Raw genomic sequence first — 20,662 nt, 5'->3', positions numbered from 1 at the left:
AAATAAAATTAAACCAGGACTACATAGAGAAGTTATGTTAAAAAAAAACAGAAATAAATAAATAAAATGAATAATGAAATCAAAACTTTGAAATGGGTATGGAAAAGTTGAATATTTTATATTTTACAGTTGGTATGTGGTATTTATATTATTTGCTGTGCCCTTTATAACAAATTTTATTTTTAAAAGTAGTTTATTTTAAATATTCATATCGGGACTGGAGAGATGCCTCCTCACTGGTTAAGCGCCCTGGCTGTTCTTACAGAGGACCCAGGTTTGATTCCCGGCACTGGCATGGTAGCTTACAGCCATTCATAGCTCCAGTTCCAGGGGATTGAACTCCCTCTTTGACCTTTGCAGGTACCAGGGACTCCCATAGTACATATGCACACCTACAGGCAAAACACTCATATGTGTAAAAGAAAATAAAAAAATTTTAAAATCTCCATATGTATAATGTATTACATATATGTCCAGAATTTTCTCTTTTCTCCCCTCTAGTGTATCTGTTTTTAACTTTTGTGTCAGAGTTGAAGGACAGCTAAACAGATTTTCTTAAAGTATAATAATGAACATGGTGCTTCCGAAAGCCAAAGCTCCTGCAGCCGTCAGCTCTCTCCCTGCTCACCATCCGTCCTAGTCTGCCCAATGCTGAGATGCTCTGCGTGTAGTCTTCTTCTCCCGGCTCACAGTCCGTCCTAGACCGCCGAGTGGTGGCATTGCCTCTGTGCTGAGGGGCTCTGTGTGTAGTCTTCTGCACATGTGTGCTTCACATTTGTGGTTATGTCTTTTTGTTTTCAGGTAGACTCTTTGGTTGGGGACTTTGCATTGCTACATAGGCTGAGTTGGCCTCAAACTTGAGATGATCCTTCTGCCTCTGCCTCCCAACTATTGAGATTATAGGCATGTTCTATCATACATGGTCATGGGCTTTTATATTTTGTTGTATGTGAATTGTTTTATCTTAACTAGAATGTAAGGTTCTTCAGGGGAGACTCCTGTGTTAATCTTATGTCACATGCTACCACACAGTGAGATAACTGTGTGTAACTACTTAACATTAATGTAATTATTTCCCTAGTGTTTTTCCCTTAGGATTTTAGATTTTACTTTAACAACCCTTGTAGCTCATTGTCTACCCAAGCCTCCAGAACTTCACTTTTAACAAACATCATTATTACCCAGCATTCCAGGCTGGAGATAGAAACATAGCTTTATGAGGTATTGAGAGTTTATGTTAGTAATGTATCACCTTTCAGCCTTTAAAAGAATGACACTGGATGGCTGGAATTGAATTGTTAGTCTTTCCACCTGGTGTAGGAGACAGAGCTGTAATGTTTAAGCTTCATTAAAAAAAAATGGAGTATGGGGACTGGAGGGATGGCTCAGCAGTTAAAAGCACTGGCTGCTCATTCAGAGGACCTGGGTTCAATTCCCAGCACCCACATGGTGACTCACAACTGTCCAAAACTCCAGTTCCAGGGGGTCTGACACTCTCACACAGATTCCATGTAATCAAAACACCAATGCACATATAAATAATCTATATATTAAAAAGAAAAGAAATGGAGTATGATCCCATACACCATTCCCTTCCTAGCTCTTATTAGTAAGGAATATGATGTTAGTTGGTAGCCAGTGAATTTATTTCCTCAAAGCTTGTTGCGTTTTTGTTGGTTTGTTTTGAGACAATCTCACATAGCCCAGAGTAGCCCCAAACTAGCTTAGTAGCTGAGGCTCTTGAACTGATTCTTACACCCCCACCTCTGTGGACTTACAAGGTTGTGCCACCATGCCTGATCAAATCTGTTCCTTTTAAATAAAATTAAAGAGGTCAATAGTGTGAGTCTGGAAATAAATGGCAGAAGAATAAATGCCCTATTATATAGCAAAGAGTTCAGTGGCCTGTTTCACATACTGAAGTCGACACCAGAAAGGTTAATATAATGGTTTAATTATTTTTATCTTGGCTCTCTCTTAAACTAGAGCTTCAAGTTTCTTACAGGTTTTGTGTGTGTGTGTGTGTGTGTGTGTGTAACTCAGGTATGAAGTATGTTGGAAATAATTTAGTAATAATTGAAGTTCTGAACTTTATTTTAGTTTCTGTAAGAGTTGGATTGGATTCAGGTTTATGACATATAAACCCTTTCCTGTTACTTTGCATCTTGCATTGAACTATTTGTCCTGTTTTGTATATATAGTTGTTGCTTACACTAGACCTTACTGATCTCTCAGGTTATTTTCATTCCAGCCCACGCCATAACGTAATGTAATAATTTATGTATTAGGGAGTAGGAAGCTGGAAGATGGCTCAGTGGGTAAAGGATTGCTATGCAAACATGAGGACCAGAGAGTGTTCCAGCACTCCTGTGAAAGGCCAGGTGTGGTGGCTGGCACTTGTAATCCACTGGGACATATGGTATGCACACACCCAAGGAAGCCACAGAGGGCACTGGATCCCTTCGAGCAATTGTGACCCTCCCTGTATGGGTACTGGGAACCAAACTCTGACCTACAAGTGTTCCTAACCACTGAGACATCTATCTCCCCAGCCCTATCCATTTACTTATTTTTTGAGAAAGGGTCTTGCTATTTAGTTCAGACTGGCCAAAAGCTTTCCTAATCATTCTGCCCTCTGCCTCAGCCCTCTCGGTGCTGGGATTACAGGTGTAGACCACAATTCCTTACTAGAAGGAGAGATTTGGGAGGTGATGGGAATGCTTTGTATAAAGATAGTGTATGCATGTGTAAAAAATTATTACCAGACACAAAGGTCCTTAAACAGCAAAAAAAAATTTTTTTTGAAAAGTAGTTGTGGAGGCTATACCATAAAATTAATGCAGATTTCATGCAGATAACTTACTTTGGTTGAAAAGAGGTTGTGGGATTGCTAGGCTACTGAGAAATTTAGTTGAAAGTCTGAAAGAAAAAGACAGACAGCCCCTCCTGTGGAGATATGTAGATTGCTTTAGAAAGGTAAGATGTGCTTTGAATATTGCCCAGGTTGAAATTCTTTCTTTTAGAGGTATGTTTTAGGGAAACACTTATATTACATATAACAGGGTTCCAGCTAGCTTTAATATGTGTCTATATTTTTTGTCATTCATATTTAAAGAACTGTAAATTAGCCATATGTATGAAAAGTAGGCCAAAGATATTGATTATTCAGAAGTGAGCAGACTACACAGGTCTCTTTTAGCTTGTTGACACATTGTTTCTTATTAACAAAGTCAACACTTTAGTATCTCACAGCAGCAAACTAGTGAGATGATGCCAACTCTGAAAACCACAGGATTATGAATAGTTATTTGCACAAGAAAATTTGAGTAGCTTACTACTAAACTAAAGATGATATGTCTACAGCATAACTGGCTATAAAACAATTATGTTCAAGGAACAAACATAATAATGCATATACTAGTATATTAACAGTGGTCATTCTAATTGGTAGGATTTGAAGAGATTTGTGGTATTTTTTGATGCTCCTTAATTGAAAAAAATAGTTTTGCATTTCTCTTTCTCTCTCTCTCTCTGTGTCTGTGTGTGTGTGTGTGTGTGTGTGTTTTGTACTAGGATCAGACTCAGGGATTTGTACATGCTAAGCAAGGGTTCTAACACTGAGTTGTATCCCCTGCTCAATATAAAATATCTGTGATTTTAAGAAATCTTTGGGAGCAGGAGAGATGGCTCAGCAGTTAAATCTTTTACTGCTTGTGCATGTACACACACACACACTATTATTGTTGTTATCATCATCATCATCATTTTTTTTTATTTATTTATTTATTTATTTATTTATTTATTTATTTATTAAGCATACAATGTACTGGTGGCAAGGAAGGCACCAGGTCTCATTACAGATGGTTGTGAGTCACCATGTGGTTGCTGGGAATTGAACTTGGGACCTCTGGAAAAGCAGCCAGTGCTCTTACCCTCTGAGCCATCTCTCCAGCCCCCATCATCATCTTTATTACTATTTTGAGGTAGCACTGGCTGTTCTGGAACTCACTCTGTAAACCAGGCTGACCTCAAACTCAGAGATCCACATACCTCTGTTTCCCAGCGCTGGGATTAAAGGCGTGCACCACCACATAAAGCTTTGGTTTTACTTTTTGAGACAGACTCTCCCAGTAGCCCTGAGCTCACCAAATAGACCATGCCTGCTGGGTAGTATGCCTCAGGGCTCCACCTGTCTCTGCCTCCCACATTTTCAGTGTGGCCTCTAAGAACTGGACTCGGGACCCTGTGCTTGAAAGGTACTGAGCATCTCACCAGACCTGCAGTTTGCTTCCAATAAGTTACAGATCTTACGCTCTTTACCACCCTGAATTACTTGATAATTGAAGCTTATAGAAACGGTGAATTTCCTGTCTTCTGACATCCAACAGTACTCTGATTCCGGCTAGATTGAGTATTAGTAGTATTACTGTTGATTGATTGCCTTACAATGGAATGAAATACAAGTCTAAAGTCATTTATTTTTTGTCTTATTAATAACTATATTCTTATATAATTTTAAAATGTTTTAGTAAAAATTCTTATTTCTCTCCTGAGTTGTGTTCTTAGAAGTGTGAAGCCCACCACTGCAGAAAACCCGGAACACGGTGTGGTGAAAAACGAGCTTTATTCCGTTGCTTATTGTAGAAAGTAATGTCATTCCCTGAAAGGAGGAGTCAGGAAGTCTGTGAAAGGTATAAAGGAGTTGAAGTAAAGTTAGTAGTCTGGGCGGGGATGGTTAGAATCGCATTGGAGTGGTTTTGCCTTTAGCGTGCATGAGCTTCCTCGAAGTTGCAGATGAGTTTGTGGACTAGGATCCTGAGTGTCTGGGGTGGTGGTTCTCAACCTGTGGGTCTCAACCCTTTCACAGGGGTCACATAGCAGGTAACTGCATACCAGATATTTACATTATGATTCATAACAGCAAAATTACAATTATGAAGTAGCAATGGAAATAATTTTATTGTTGAGGGTTACCACATGGTTGAGAAACTGTATTAAAGGATCACAACATTGGGAAGGTTGAGAAGTCTGGGGGTCTGAGACTGAAGAACAGTGCTTGAGCTTGGGTGGCATGCCCTACACAGTGGGGCTTGCTTTAGTTCAATTTGTCTATTATGCAAGTCTTAGTATGTCCAGAGGATTTCAAGCAGTTTGTGGCTTCTCTTTTCTTTCTCTGTCTTTACTTCTGATTTGTTTTTGTTTTTGTTTTTTTTGTTTTTTGAGACAGGGTTTTTCTGTAGCTTTGGAGCCTGTCTTGGAACTAGCTTTTGTAGACGAGGCTAGCCTCAAACTCACAGAGATCTGCTTGCAACTTCTGACCATTCTTTAGTCAAATCAGAGCATTGAGAGCTGTACCCTTTCTTGATAGGTTGTAAATGCTTATCAAGTCTTTCATGATAGATATTTTAGCCTCAAGCACTGGCCCATTTTCTGAATAATGATTCATTCTGTCATCTGGTTGGCAGAGGCAGCACAGTGGCATCTAAGGTTCTGGAGATGACACACTGGGTATCCCAGATAGAAACTCAGACAAGAATTTGTATTTAGTTTGAGATAATGTTCCATATACCCCATAATCAGCTGGACTTTCCTTTTTATTTGCTCATCTGCTTATTTTGTTTAGGGAAGTCTTCCTTTGAATGCCAATTAATTTTTCAAAATAGTAAAGTACTATTTGTGTGTGCATGATGTGTGGGGGGGCATGTGGAGGGGGTTCTCATCTTCACACCTAAGTGTGCTCCTGAGGTGGATCTCGGCTCACCAGGCTTGTGCCATCAAGCCCCATGACCTGCTGAACTGTCTCATCAGTTCATAATTTTTTTTTCGAGACAGGGTTTCTCTGTGTCACAGCCCTAGCTGTCCTGAAACTAACTCTTGTAGACCAGGCTGGCCTCAAACTCACAGAGATCTGCCTGCCTCTGCCTCCCAAGTGCTGGGATTAAAGGTGTGCACTACCACTGCTCAGCTCAGTCCATAATTTTTTAAATTTTATAATTTTAATTTGATTTGCATGGTTTACCTTTACAAATATCTGAATAAATATTCAGATTTGGTGATAGACAAGGGTAAAGGTCTTGATAGTGCCAACAATAAAGGAAGGCGTGGGTATCTATGACAGTCTAGAGTCGTGAATCACAGGGAAGAGAGCAAAAGAGACAAGAATTGACAATTTACTTGCCCTGTTGTTTTTCTCAAACTCTTTAAAAGGGGGGGAAAGTAGATTTACTTTACATGTTTCAACAAGCAGAAAGATCCAGAGGAAACTGAGTCTCTGTAAAAGGGAAGCACCCACCAGGTGAAAGGAGCAGGCACCCATCACATGCTGCTGCTAGAACAGTAGCAGCTGTCGGGTTTTAGGCAGAACTAGTGTGCATGTAAGCTAGAGAGTTGGTAGGCATTGCAAGCTCCAGTGTTAGGTTGAATCTGGTTCCTGCAGTTCCCTGTGAGTTCATTTGTTTTATCCTGGGACATGAAGGGTCCACCCAGGGTCTGGGTGATCTGTGATGCACGTTTGGTTTGGTGTGCTTACTTTATCTGTTTTATGAGTCATCATGTAGTACAAGTTGCAGTTTCTCTTTTAATTTAAAAAGGCAGCCAGTGTTAGTTTCTTGTGTATGTGTGGGGTTGGGCGAGCATCTCATGGTTGAACATACTTAAAGCTTAACTGCAGGAATGTGCATCAATCTGGCTCCACCTCTTCTAACAGAACACTGTGTTTGTAAACAGGGCATGCTGGTAATCCCTGACTGTGCAGGCAGACAGGAGAGTCAAAGCAAGGTTGAAGCTAGCCTGGTCTATGTATTGAGTATCAGACCTCCAAGCTTATATTGTCATGAGACCGCTTTTCAAAAAGCAAACAAATACCAACCAACCAACCAAAATCAAACCCAAAAGTAAATATTCACAGTTATTTAAAGGCTATAAAAAGAAAAATTTAACCTCAAGGATTAGCCTTTGGGAGTAGGGCTAGGCAGTACTGGGGACTGAACTGGGAGCCTCATCTTCCTCTGAACCACAGCCGTGGTCCTTTTACTTACAGTAAATGGCCATAGCCCTGGCCCTAGCCTCAGGCTTTCACAGAGTTGGACCACATAGCTAGAATCTCCTTTCTTCCCCTTGAACCTGGGTGAGCTTAAGAATGCTGGGACAGTCTGAGTTGGGAATGGTGTGATGTGGCACATGAGGCTGTGGTGTGAAGCACACAGCTTCCTTCTGGGTTGCTCTTTCTGGATGCTTGTCCTTGGAACTCCATCACATGAAGGACCACATGCAGGTATTCTCATCAAAAATCTGGACCGAACTTCAGCTGACAGACATGTGAGTGAGCAGCATTCAGATGATTCTAGCCTGGGCCGACCAGTGTCAACTGAGACAGACAGGCCATAGTCTATGAGAGAATACGGGGCTATTGTTTTAAGTCACTGTATTTGGGAACATTTTGTTAGGTTGCATTAAATAATTGATATTTGACTTCTAAATACCCATCAAAGGGTAACAAATCAAAGATTTTGGGACAGAAATATACAAAGTTAGCAGGGTGTGGTAGGCCAGGCCTAGAATCTCAAACTCTTGGGAGACTCAAACAGGATGGTCTAGAATTCAAGGCTGGCCTGGGCTACAGAGAGAGATGCTTTTCAAAAACAACAACAAACCAAGGATGTTCATAGCAATGTAAATCTGTAACAATAAGTAAAATTAAGAGAATGTTCATAGTAATATAATCTGTAACAATAAGTAAAAAATTTTTGAAATAGTCTATCCAACAGTAAGAAAATGTTTGGATAAATTATGATACACAGTTTTCATAAAGAAACATTTCTATTTTCAAAAAAACTTTAATTTCTTTGTAGTCAGTTTTGTTAAAACGAATTTCAAAATGAGTCAAAGTATATACACGTAAATAAAGATGATTAAGAACAAAACAAAACTGTAGGTCTGGAAAAAGTAGCTCATCAATAGAGGCAGTTCTAACAAGAACAAGGCCTTGAACTGATCCCCAGCACAGCCAAAATCCAAAATAAACAAGTAAGAAAGAGGAGGGCTTAAGAGGTGACCTGACACATATTAGCTGGAAAGCATTAACTAACAAGTTTATCAATACAGCCTTGCTTCAGCTCAGAGCTATCTGCATTAGTGTGTGTGTGTGTGTGTGTGTGTGTGTGTTTAATGGAAACTTATGCAGGAAATCACCCTAATTATCTAATTTCAAAAGCATGGCTTCATATTTCTTTAAGTCTTCCTCTTTGGATAGTTTGATTTTGCACAACTAAAGGTCTGAGCCCAGAGCACACAGTGTTACAAGTGCCAGCCTCTCCCCTGTGTTCAGTCTAAGTGCTCTCTGGATTTATTTTCGCCATCCTGACTCTGCTTCTTTCTAACTTTTTAAATGTTGAAACTCAAACCCAGGGCCTCACACATGCTCCACCAAGCGCCGTGGACCAGTGTTGAGCTTCTTGAATCTGAACTAATTTGTATAGGGACTTAAAAGATTGGCTTTGCTAAAAAGCACCAACCGTTCATTGTAGGTGCATAGTTGATAACTAAAGCCAGAAAGTGTTGGCATCTTTGATTTCGTTTGGTATGTCTCTTTTTGTATTCTTAAACTTCAAGTCAGATTCCTGCTCAGCTCTGCACATGGACATATTAATTACTTAAAAGCTGTTAATATAAAATTCATTAGTCATAAATTTACCTAACCTCTCTGTAAAATACAAGAATGAAGACACAGACATCTAAGATACTTTTTTTTAATTTCAGAATTTTATAGACGATCACACTGATGACACTACTCCACTAAGTGCTAAGTGGGAGCAGTTGCCTTGCCCTGTGAAGGGAACTGAGTCTGCTCTCTTATGTAAGAATGATCTCCTGATGAGAACTTTATTGCCCTCCTCAAGCAGTAAGACCTCCTTGTAGCCAGCAGAATCTTGCAGGATAGACCAAGATAATGACCAACCAGACTCTGATCAAGTTTGCCTGTGTTGTCAGCTGTGCAAACAGCGCCTCCTCATTTCTCTAAGACCTAATGTGGCCTTGGAATGCAGCTCTTGTCTGCCTTTCATCACTGATCTGTCTTGAGTTGACATTTGGGGTCAGGTGGCCAGACCTGCTCTGTTGTAAACCTTCAAGTCAGGGCCTTTGTCCTAAACCCCTACAAAACTTTTGCATTTTATTTTTGTTAAATGTAGCCTCTTTACATTATTGTTGTTGTTGTTATTTTAGTTCCTGTATTAGCCCACCATTAACATAAAATCCATCTCTCACCTCAAAGGAAATAAGAGATAGTTGGTTCTGAGTCAAATATGGTGGTCATGATCCAGAAATAAAGATCCAGGTTGCTTCTGTCTGACTTTTCTCATTGCTGTGACCAGATACCTGACAAGTAGCCACTTAAGAAGGAAGGGTTCATTTCGGCTCCCAGTAGAGGTTGTAGTGTGCCACAGTAGGAAGACATGGCAGCAGGAGCTGGGGCAGAAGCGTAGCTGGCAGCTGCTCCCATTGTGTCTGGTTAGGAAGCAGAGGGAAAGCCGCTAGTGATAGAAGCTTTCTGACCTCTGCTGTAAGCCTCGAGGTCTCCTCACTCTTCAAGTTTGCTTCACTGCAAAACCATCACTGTGTGGACGGTGCTGCTGTGTTCTCCTGGCGGCTCCAACTGCAGTTTGGTCCCCTCCTGCAGCAGTCATAGATTCTGTGCCCTTTTGTGGCCGAACTAGGAAACACTTCTCTGGTTGCTTTTGAGGGGGAACCTCTTCAGCTGCATTCTTAGTTCAGCCTCTTCTTTCAAAAGATTTTCTATTTTTATAAGTTGGGCTATTGAGTATCTTTCCTGTTGTCCCAGTGCAAACTGTAAGGTTCCTCTTTAATGATGCTAATCTCTTACAGTAATTACAGCTGCTTTGTGTGCACCACCTTGTCTGCAACTTTGAACATACTCTTTTGCAGCTAGAAGCTTTTCATCCCACCTGGTTCCGTAGCCGTTTTTAAAAATAACCACTCTGAGACTTAATATTAATTACAAACTTTTTGGCCTATTAGCTCAGGCTTATTAGCTCTTACAACTAACTTAACCAACTCATTTCTATTAATCTGCATATCGCTATGTGGCCGGAGGCCTACCAGTGGTGCTCTGGCATGTGGTACCTTGGTCTACTGGATAGTGTCTCCCTGTCTCCACCCTTCTCCCTGTATCTGTTTGGATTTCCCACCTGACTCTATTCTGCCTGGCTATTGGCCAAATCAGCTTTTTTATTAACCAGTGATAATAAAACATATTCACAGCATACAGAAGGGCATCTCACATCACTCCTTCCTCAGCAGGAACGCACTTTTTCATGTTTCTTCTCTCACTGTAGATTTAAGAACAGTAAACAGTAGCCTGGATGTTAATCTGTCTTGGAATTTCCTCCTCTAGAAAATTCTTAGCATATTGCCTTTAAAAAAAAAAAAAAGGTCTATGTGCACATGCATACCTGGTGCCCTTGGAAGTCAAATGAAGGCATCAGATCCCCTGGAACTGGAGTTATAGATGGTTGTGAGACACCTGATGTGGGTGCTGGGAATTGAACTCAGGTTCTCTGCAAGAGCAGCAAGTGTTCTTAACCACTGAGCCATCTCTCCAACTCTAGTATATTACCTTTTTATTCATCCTTACTCAAAGTTCTCAAGACACAGGAAGAAAACAACCAGATTTTTCTCCTCCAGAATGTATTGTGACCAGAAACTGTATCCTCTGTCGCAGTGCCAGTTCCTGCTTAAGTTCTCTCTGAGAACTCAAGAGCTGAGATATTAGTGACTACATTTCTATCAACACTTAGATTTTCCACATTCCGCATTAAAGCTCAGCATACAGCACTCTAGATCTCTGTAGCTCACAGCTCCAAACTCTTGCAAACCAGTTTTGAGGTCTAAATACCCACAGCCAAGTAACCATAGTAACAATCACACTTCTCAGTATCAATTTTCATATAGTCTGGGCTATAGGAGATTTCATATAGGAGATTAGGTTGATTTACGTAATAGGTGTTGGCCATGTGTATGGTGGAGAGTCTGAGAACTCGGTAGCTGCTCAGTCCATGAAGCTAGATGCCTTAGTAGTACCAATGGAAGAGACAGTGTTGGGAAGCTGAGGAAGCTGGAATCTGATGGTGGCAGTAGCCAGGTGGGCAAGGCAGCTGCAGACTACCTTTTCCTTGGGCCGCTTTATCCTGACTTTCCTGCTGGAGAGCGCCACTGACTTTGAGGATGGTCTGTCCCCCTTTCCTCCCCCCGCCCCCCAGTCTCCTCTTGAAGCACAGATACACTGAGAGGTCTGTCTTCTAAGTGATTTTAAGTCTTGCCAAATTGACAAAATCAACCTTTGTACTCTGAATAATGTGTTCATGTCGAAGAGGTTATGTGGACTTTTTGGAGTTGGAGAAGAAAGTTGCAAAATCAAGGCATCGTGTTAGCAGGTTACAACAAGATTATAGATCTTAGATGTTATCTGAATGAAATTCTTAGCTTTGGGGTTGGTGGAAGCTAGCAGACTGTTAAATTAATGCAGCCCAAAGGTTTGCTTGATAGTTTAAAGTTATGTTAGAACAGACATTGGGAATGAGTACTAAATGACTACAGGACCTATATTACCTCCCTTTGTTTCTGAGGATGACCTTGAACTTCTGATGTGGGATTTCCCTCTGTATGCTTGAATACCATTAATAAAGAAAGAAAGTGCCTTGGCCTGTTGGTGGGACAGAACTTAGTTAGGCGGAGAAGACGAAAATGAATGCTAGGGGGAAAAAGAGCGGAGTCAGGACTATGCTAGGGAGCCGCTGCCAGAATCAAACATGCCAAAACTTTGCTGGTAGGCCATGACCTCGCGCTGATATACAGATTAATAGAAATGGGTTAAATTAAAATGTAAGAGTTAGCCAATAAGAAGTTAGAGCTAATGGACCAAGCAGTAATTTAATTAATACAGTTTCTGTGTGGTTATTTCAGGGTTAAGCTAGCTGGGCAGCCGGGACAAACAAGCGGGCCCTCCTGCAACAAACTTCTGTCCCAACTGCCTCTGCATTCCAGGTGATGGGATTACAAGTGGGGGCCACAAAGCCTGTTTTATGTAATATTGGGGTCTGAATCCAGGGCTTTGTCCATTCAAGGGAAACACGCCACCAACTGAGCTACATCTTCAGTCATCTGCTTTATCAAAACCTATATTGTTACATTCATTCATTCATTCATTTACCCATTCATTTATTCAGTGTGTGTGTGTGTGAAATAAATGTACAGACAGGATATGATTTGAACTGTGACTGTTTTAAAATTAGAATTATCAATTCTGATATATAGTATTTTGAAATTTTTTCACATTATTCTAATACTGTGAAGTTAGAATTGCTTATTAGGTTTAGTTTATTTTTAAAAGTAGGTTTTTGATTGTTATCTGTGCCTTTAAATATTTTAATTTTTTTTTTTTGTCTTTTTAGCTGTCCCCTTTCCTCCAACCCAACGGCTAACTTTGAAGGAAGTATTTGAGAATGGAAAACCTAAAATGGATGTTTTGAAAAACCATTTGGTCAAAGAGGGCCGGGTAGAAGAGGAGGTAGCCTTAAAGATAATCAACGACGGGGCCGCCATCCTGCGGCAGGAGAAGACGATGATAGAAGTGGAGGCCCCGGTCACGGGTATGAAGTGCGCCTAGGTGGGCCTTAGAGCTGTGCTCATCCTGAGAAAAGGAGTGTGATAAATATTTCTAGGAATTTTGAAAGCAGTCTAGACATTGGTTAGAATGATTTTGTTCCTTAAAAACCAACATTATAGGCTCAAGCTTGGTGGTTAAGAGAACATACTATTCTTGCAGAGGACTAGATTTTCGTTCCAGGTATCTGTTAGTGGTTCACAACCACTGTAACTCCGGCTATAGGGAGAATCCCACACCTCTGGCCTCTGTGGACATCTGCACTTATGTACATACCCCTACACAGACAGAAACATGTGCACGCGCGCGCGCACACACACACACACACACACACACACTTAAAAATAATAAATCTTTTTTTAAAAAAGTACCTCCTAACTGTGTAATATTTAGTACTGAAGTCTAGTCAAAAGCCAAAGTGATTAAATTAAAAGTTACATTTGGTCCCTGTTGCTCTAATGTCGTTTTCCTTCTAATTTATAATTTTTACCTGTTGTCTTTCTTATGAAGTGTGTGGTGATATTCATGGACAATTCTTTGACCTGATGAAGTTGTTTGAAGTTGGGGGATCACCTAGTACTACTCGCTACCTCTTTCTGGGTGACTATGTGGACAGAGGCTATTTCAGTATAGAGGTAAGATTACCTTGGCTCTGCTGCCCCTATTGTACCACCTTCTACTAAGATCTGCTTTCCATCCATCTATAGAGCAGCTTAAGATGTGAACACTGGTAGAATTTATCCACTTTCTTACATTTGACAGTTAGCTAATAGAGAATTGTTTTTTTTTTTTTAAAAAAATCTGTTCTTTTTTTAACCTGCTAATTTTGAAAATAAGTATTTGCTAAGTTTTCCTCTTTGAAGATGCTGTCTGGGCTATATAGAAGGCACATACATAACTTTTCATGCTAAACAGTGTCTGGATTAGCTAACCTTAATTATAAGATTGTAGTTGACTCTTAGGTTGCCTTCCTCTGAGAACTTGGAATTGGGAATTCCTTACTGGAGGGATTTCTGGTCCTGTTGCACATGGCAGACAGTATGTTCTTTGGAAGGCAAAACATGAGGTGGAGCTAATAAAAACTGAATTCCTTTATATATTTTAAGAAGTAAGTGATGGGAACATGAGCAGAATTAAAAACAATTATATGCTTTTGTATGTAAACATAAAATTATTTTAGGCCCTAATTCAAATGCTTGAGTACCTTGCAGTTATAGCACATTCATGTTTGATGTGTATTTGGGTTTTTTTTTTTGTTGTTGTTGTTGTTGTTGTGGGTTTTTTTTTTTTTTTTGAGACAGGGTTTCTCTGTGTCTTTGGAGCTGTCCTGGAACTATCTCTTGTAGACCTGGTCTCAAACTCACAGAGATCCACCTGCCTCTGCCTCCCAAGTGCTGGGATTAAAGGTGTGCACCACTGCCACCCGGCTTGATGTGTATCTGTGGCTTTACAAGTAAAGGATCCTTTTGAAGAAGTCTTCATAGTTAAGTTTATAATACGGCCCAGAAAGAACACTAGACGACAGATTCTATAGTGTTGTGGTGTCTTTAGGCTGTCTGCTCTTCACAATGTGAGAATTTTGCTGCACTAGGTTGCTTCTGGTAGAGAAATGTTCTTGTTCTTCTTGTTCTTGTTCTTCTTGTTCTTCTTCTTCTTGTTCTTCTTGTTCTTCTTCCTCTTCCTCCTCCTCCTCCACCTCTTCCTCCTCCTCCTCCTTCTTCTCATAGCTTTGTTCTTTTTTGTTGTTGTTGTTTTTAAATTCTGAGAAGTTTTATTAAGAAAACAAAGCGAGGGTAAACGAGCAGGGAAGAACTTCATTGATAAAAAGGATTTTAATGTTACGGAATCTAGAATAAAGCTATTTCTAGGAAACTCTTTTAAAGTATTTGATTTATGACATTTTACATTTTTGCAGCAATGTAACCTAGTTGCAGAAAGAGCACAGTTACTCTAAATACATACATTGTAGACGGACTCAGAGACCACCTGCACCTTTATTCACTGTTAGCAGCCATACAGGTATTAGCTTAAAACAGAAAAGGGTAGTATATCAGATACTGAAGGTTATGTTATGCCATTATTTCACAAAATATAGATAACAATCACAAGTAAAGTCTATTTCTCATAGAATTGCACAGAGTATTCGATATCTTAAGATTACAATGTTGCCATCTAGGAGACAGAAGCAGAAACAATCCAAAGAAACCTTTATACTAAATTCGACACATTTGGTTCCAAAATGTTAATTTTATTACAAAAGCAACTTTATTATTTAGAAAATAAGATATCATATATATTCCTTTGTAGCATTGCATCTAATTTTATTTAAAGCATTAATCTTATACATTAAAAAAAACTCAGTAATTTAAGTAAGAACTTGTTTGATTTTTCTTGTAATTTGCAGAGCCAGAATTCTTTTTTGTTTTTGTTTTTGTTTGTTTTGTTTTTTGAGACAGTGTTTCTCTGTGTAGCCTTGACCTTCATAGAACTTTCTGTGTAGACCAGGCTGGCCTCCAACTGACAGAAATCTACCTACATCTGAGATCAAAGTCATCCTCAGCTACATAAATGAGTTTGATTCCAGCCTGGGTTGCATGAGCTTCTCTGTAAAGAAAAAAAAATCCAAAAATAAAATGCAGAATCTCATTTGCTAATAGCATTTAGACTCAATATGTATTAGAATTCTGCCTCTGTCCTGGTGATGGTAATACACACCTTTAATCCCAGCATAGCGTTGTTCTTAAATATAATTTGTCTGTCTTACCCCAGTGTTCAAAGAAGAGCCATTTCTAAAGTCCCAGGAAGAATGAAAAACAAGGTATTTTTATTTTACTCTTCAGTTAAATGGCAGTGTAGGGAGCTAGGGATGCAGTTCAGTGGCACAGTGCTTGCCTAGCATGCACAAGGCCCTGAGTTTAATCCTCAGGTCTGCAAAAGGGGGCGGGAGTAGACATTCTAAGTCCAAAAAGTTTAGTTTTGTTTGCTATTGCCTCAAATTCATTTAGTGTCAGATTGAGAAGGACAAGGGTTGATGCTATAGATTAAGACAGTAAGTCCATCTCACTGCTGTGCCTTTTCCTGCTTTCAGTGACTCACAAATGTCCTCTAACTAGGTACTGGGATGAGTGGAGGTCATACTTCTAGACTTTGTCCTTGAAAGCCTTCCTTTTGCCAGAACATCATCTCAATAGGTAGTGGCCAAAAGGGTGGGTGTTTAAAAGGCACACTGGGTTTTTCTTTATGTGTTTGTTAACATGAAATGATTTAAGAGACAGAAGGAAAGAATACGGAATGTTTTCAGTTATTCATTGTTTTACTTAATGAAATGCATTTTTGTTGTTTTTGTTTTTATTTAAGCAGTGTTTCATGTGTCTTAGACTGGACTCAAACTTGCTATATAGCTGAGGATGACCTTGAACTTCTGATCCTTCCGTGTCATGCTTCCTTGATATTTATGTAGTGCTGAAGATGGAACACTGGACTTTGTGCATGCTGGGGAAATGCTCCACCAACTGAGCTACATTCCTATTCCCTGGAACAATGTGTTAGACGTAAATACTGGGGCTGGGAAGATAGCTCAGTTGTTAAGAACAGACTGCTTTTGCAAAGCACCTGAGTTCATTTCCTAGCGCCCACATCTGCTTGTGGATCACAACCATCTTTAACTCTTGCTCTAGGAAAGAGGAGATGTCTGGCCTCTTTGGGCACCTGGTCTCATGCACACAGAACAGATAGGTGCATAATTTTAAAAAATAAAACTTTAAATGCGACAAAATATTTTCTAATTATTTATTGCTATCACTTATATAATTTAAAAATAGGCTTTTAAGGACTGGGGAGATGGCTCAGTGGTTAAGAGCATTGCCTGCTCTTCCAAAGGTCCTGAATTCAATTCCTGGCAACCACATGGTAGCTCAAAACCATCTGTAATGAGGTCTGGTGCCCTCTTCTGGCCTCATACAGACTATTGTATACATAATAAATAAATATAAAAAAAATAGGCTTTTAAAGCTTTAATTTTTTTTTTTAATTTAGGTACTAGGAATTAAACCCAGCATGAATTCTAACACTGAGCAACATCCCAGTCCTTGAGCTTTCGTTTTGTTTTAGAGGCAGGTGTCTTTATGTTACCCAAGTAGGGTTTTTCTTTCTTTTGAGATGTGTTTTCTCTTTGTAGCCTTGGCTGTCCTAAAGCTTGCTGTGTAAATCAGGTTGGTGTTGAATTTCTGCTTCAGCCTCCCAAATAGCTGGAACTACAGGCATATGCCCTCCTCTGGCTCTAGATCCTGGTTTTAAAATAGTTTCAATTCATTGATACAATTAATAAATTACATTTTAAAATTCATAATGAACTTTGTGCCTATATGAAGCACGATTAATAAAAACTCAGGGTCAGAAATTGGGGTTCAGCCTGAAGATGTGAAAAGCAAAGCAGCCAGCCAGGCTTTTACCTCGACCTCAGTCTCAAATGGCGATTCTGCCTCCAAGGATCTCAGAATGACACTGTGTGTTAAGAGCTGTCTCCTCCCTTTTTATAATCCTCTCTAGGGCTGGGATTAAAGGCATGAACCACCCAGTTTCTATGGCATTTAGTATGGCTACTGGGATTAAAGGTGTGTGTCACTGTGACTGCTAGGATTAAAGGTTACTATAACGTGGTCTGTAAGGCTGACCAGTGGGACTGTTTTACTCTGAGATCTTCAGGAAGTCTTTATTTATTAGGATACAATTGAAATACCACTACACCTATTTGCCATTTTGGGAAACTTTGTGTTACATGCTTTTCCCCTCCTTTATTAATAAGTTTCTGAGTACCAACTTTATAGCAGGCTGTAGAGATAAAATCAAGATGTCACTCAGCACTAGAACACTTGCCTAGCATCCCCATCTTCACACAGAAAAAATAAGAATGATATTCTGGAGGAGCTAGCAAAAGGTTCCCTTGTTGAACGGGTCTTTCTGTAGAGTAGAAGTGTTCCTGTCTTTAGAAGTAGTAATCTTCTTATTAAGACCTTACCCAGAGGGCTTGTAAGGTGGCTTAGTGGGTAAAAGCATGTAATGTTTTTGTAGAGGACCCAAGTTTGACTCTCAACACACATATCAGGCAGCTTATAACTGCCTATAACTCCAACTCCAGGGGATCCAAATAACTCTTCTTTGGACACCTGCCCTCATGTGCTTATACTTATATACAGGCATACACATACACACATAATTAAAAATAATAAAAATGAATCTTAGAGAGATAGTCTAGTCTCCTGATATATAATAAGCACCCAGGTGGGTGAATGAATATTAACAAATTGTAGTTTGTGTTTGACTTTGTTATTTGATGGGTTTTTAACCTGATTTTTTTTAATAACTTGAATTGAAGGCTTTAGGTATAGTGGTGATTTAATTGCTTTCCTTTTTAAGATTTTATTTACTTTTATTTTATGTGTATAAATGTTGCCTGAATGTAATTAAGTACATGCCTGTTGCCAGAGGATGTCAAAAGGCAACAATCAGATCCTTGGAGCTGGAGCTCTAGGAGGATGTGGACCTCCATGTGTGGGTCCTGGAAACTAAACTCAGGTCCTCTAGAAGAGCAATAAATGCTCTTGACTGCTGAGCCATCTCTCCAGCTACCACCCCTCCCAGTTTTTTGAGATAGCATCTTATATAGCCAAAGCCCCAAACTTGTTATGTGTATGTCTCCACCTCCCAAGTGCTGGGAGCATAGCATAAACCACTATGTGACTTTTATTTTTAGGGTACTATCTTTAAAATTTTTATTTTAGTGGCTAGAAAAATCTCTTTGTGGTTCAGAGCTTGTACTGCTCTTGCAGAGGACCAGAGTTCTGTTCCCAGCACCCATGTCAGGTGGCTCACAACAGCCTATAACCCAGCTCCAAAAATTCTGACCCCTTACATGCACATGTCATACCTCGATGAACATGAACACATGATTCAAAATGTTCTAATTTTTATTTTATTTAAAAAAATTAATTTGTGTGTTTTTGTGCATTGAGAGAGAGGGAGGGAGGGAGGGAGGGAGCTTATGCCACTGTGTACAAGTGCCTGTGGGGTGGAAGAGGGTTTCAGATTCCTTGGAGCTAGAGTTACAGGCAGTTTTGAGCTGCAAGGTGAACTCGTGTTCTCTGAAGAGCGGTGTCTCTCAAGTCACTGACTTTTTATTTTTCATTTTTCTTCTGGAGCTGGAGAGGAAATCCAGTCCCTCACACACACCACAGCTATCTATTGTACTACTGAGCTACTCCCTTTGCCTCGGCCTTTTGTTGTCGTTGTTATAATCTTTTATATATATTTTCTAATATTGCAAGTCCTTTTTTAAGATTTAATTTATTTATTTATGAGTATGGGTATTTTACCTACGTGTGTGTACTGCGTGTGTGTAAATGCCCACAGAAACCAGAAGAGGGAGTCAGACTCCTGGGACTGGAGTTACAGATGGCTGTAAGCCACCATAGGGAGGCTGGGAACTGAATCTGCAAGAGAAGGGAGTGCTCTTAACTGCTGAGCCATCTTTCCAGTCCCTTGTATGCATTTTAAAAAAGAAATTCAACTATCATGAGTATTCCTTTTGTAGTCTTTTCCATTCAATTTCATACTAGAAGCATTTTGTCCTGAATTTTTCTGCAAAGGCATATAATTAATGGCACAAATGTCATAATTTATTTTTTACTGTTCCTTTAGTATTGGATAAATAGGCTTATGGAAGGTTGCTTAGCACCTTTTCCTACTTTCTCCTTAGTAACAAAACCCCTGTTTTGTTCCAAAAAGTAGAACTGGAATTGTAAGGAGAATTTCAGATTTAAGAAGGACGGCTTTTATCCCAGGCTGGGGAACAACTTCTGGTTGGTCTGAACTTGTTAAGGCAAATCTATTTCCTGCCATCTGTAAGGGACAAGCAAAGGCTTCTTCTGCCCACTATCATAGAGATAGCTTTCTGGCACTGTTCTTGTTTCTGTTTGCTGGTCTGTTTTATGGACATCTTTCTATATAAAAAGGCTCTGGAAAAGTTAAAACTTTGAGGTTTGTTTTACTTTGTTTGATACACAATCTCAGAAAGTCCAGACTGGCCTCGAATTCACTGTGAAGCCAAGGTGACTTTGAAATCCTGTTTCCTCTGTGTTTGTCTTCCCTGTGCTGTGGGTACAGGGTAAAGCCTTTGGACATCTACCCACCCTATCATTTCAAACTTGGAGGTGTGTCCTGAGGCAGCCAATTCCTGACTGTGATGACTGTGAGGTGGGACTAAGGGTGAAAAGCAGACCTCTGTGAGTCACAGACTGATGAATAGCAGGAGAGGGGCTGGTCTCTCTGTGACAGTGCTGAGACCATCACCACACATCTGTCCCCTGTATGCAGAGGCTATTTGTTTGTTCTTGGCCAATCAGACCAGAAACAATCACACAGAAACTATGTTATCTGCAATACTATTTGGCCAATAGCTTAAGTGTATTTCTAGCTAGCTCTTATATCGTAAACTAACCCGTCTCCATTAATCTGTGCATCACCATGAAGTCATGGCCTACTGGCAAAGTTTCAGTGGGCTCTGGTGGAGGCATCTGTCTCCTGTGGTGGCTCCATGGCTTCTCACTGACTCCACCTACTCTCTCTATATCTTTTCCAGCCTGGCTATATTTTGCTAAGCCTATATTGGTTGAAAGCAGCTTCTTTATTCATTAACCAATAAAAGTAACACATATCCAGAAGGACTTCCCACACCATTTCCCTTTTTCTGTTTAAAAAAAAGGAAGGTTTTAACTTTAACCATCTGTCCTCCCTTCTGAGAATGTTAAATGGCTTTGTGACTGTGTCCGTGTCCGTGTCCGTGTGTGTTTGTGTGTGTGTGTGTTTACATACATGCCTATAGAGGCCAAAGGACAACTTGTAGGAATCAGTTCTTTCCACTATGTGGATCCCAAGAATTGAACTCAGGTTGTTGGGCTAGGCAGCAAATTCCTTAGCCCCCAGGGT

At 39.9% G+C, this 20,662-nt stretch overlaps 1 protein-coding gene across 3 annotated transcripts in view; it reads left to right on the top strand.

Moving 5' to 3' along the window:
- The window catches only part of Ppp3cc (protein phosphatase 3 catalytic subunit gamma), a 72,969-nt gene that overhangs the window by 11,223 nt on the left and 41,084 nt on the right, over positions 1-20,662 (top strand). For all 3 annotated transcript variants that reach the window (XM_048421826.3, XM_048421824.3, XM_087912205.1), the window contains exons 2-3: positions 12,468-12,665; positions 13,190-13,314. In XM_048421826.3, the coding sequence (XP_048277783.2) occupies positions 12,468-12,665; positions 13,190-13,314 (323 nt within the window). The remainder of the gene's footprint in view (positions 1-12,467; positions 12,666-13,189; positions 13,315-20,662) is intronic.

The sequence above is a fragment of the Myodes glareolus genome, chromosome 12, assembly GCF_982192425.1.
Source record: "Myodes glareolus chromosome 12, mMyoGla1.1, whole genome shotgun sequence".
In the NCBI taxonomy this organism is placed as follows: Eukaryota; Metazoa; Chordata; class Mammalia; order Rodentia; family Cricetidae; genus Myodes; species Myodes glareolus.
This window is presented reverse-complemented; position numbering and strand designations above follow the sequence as displayed.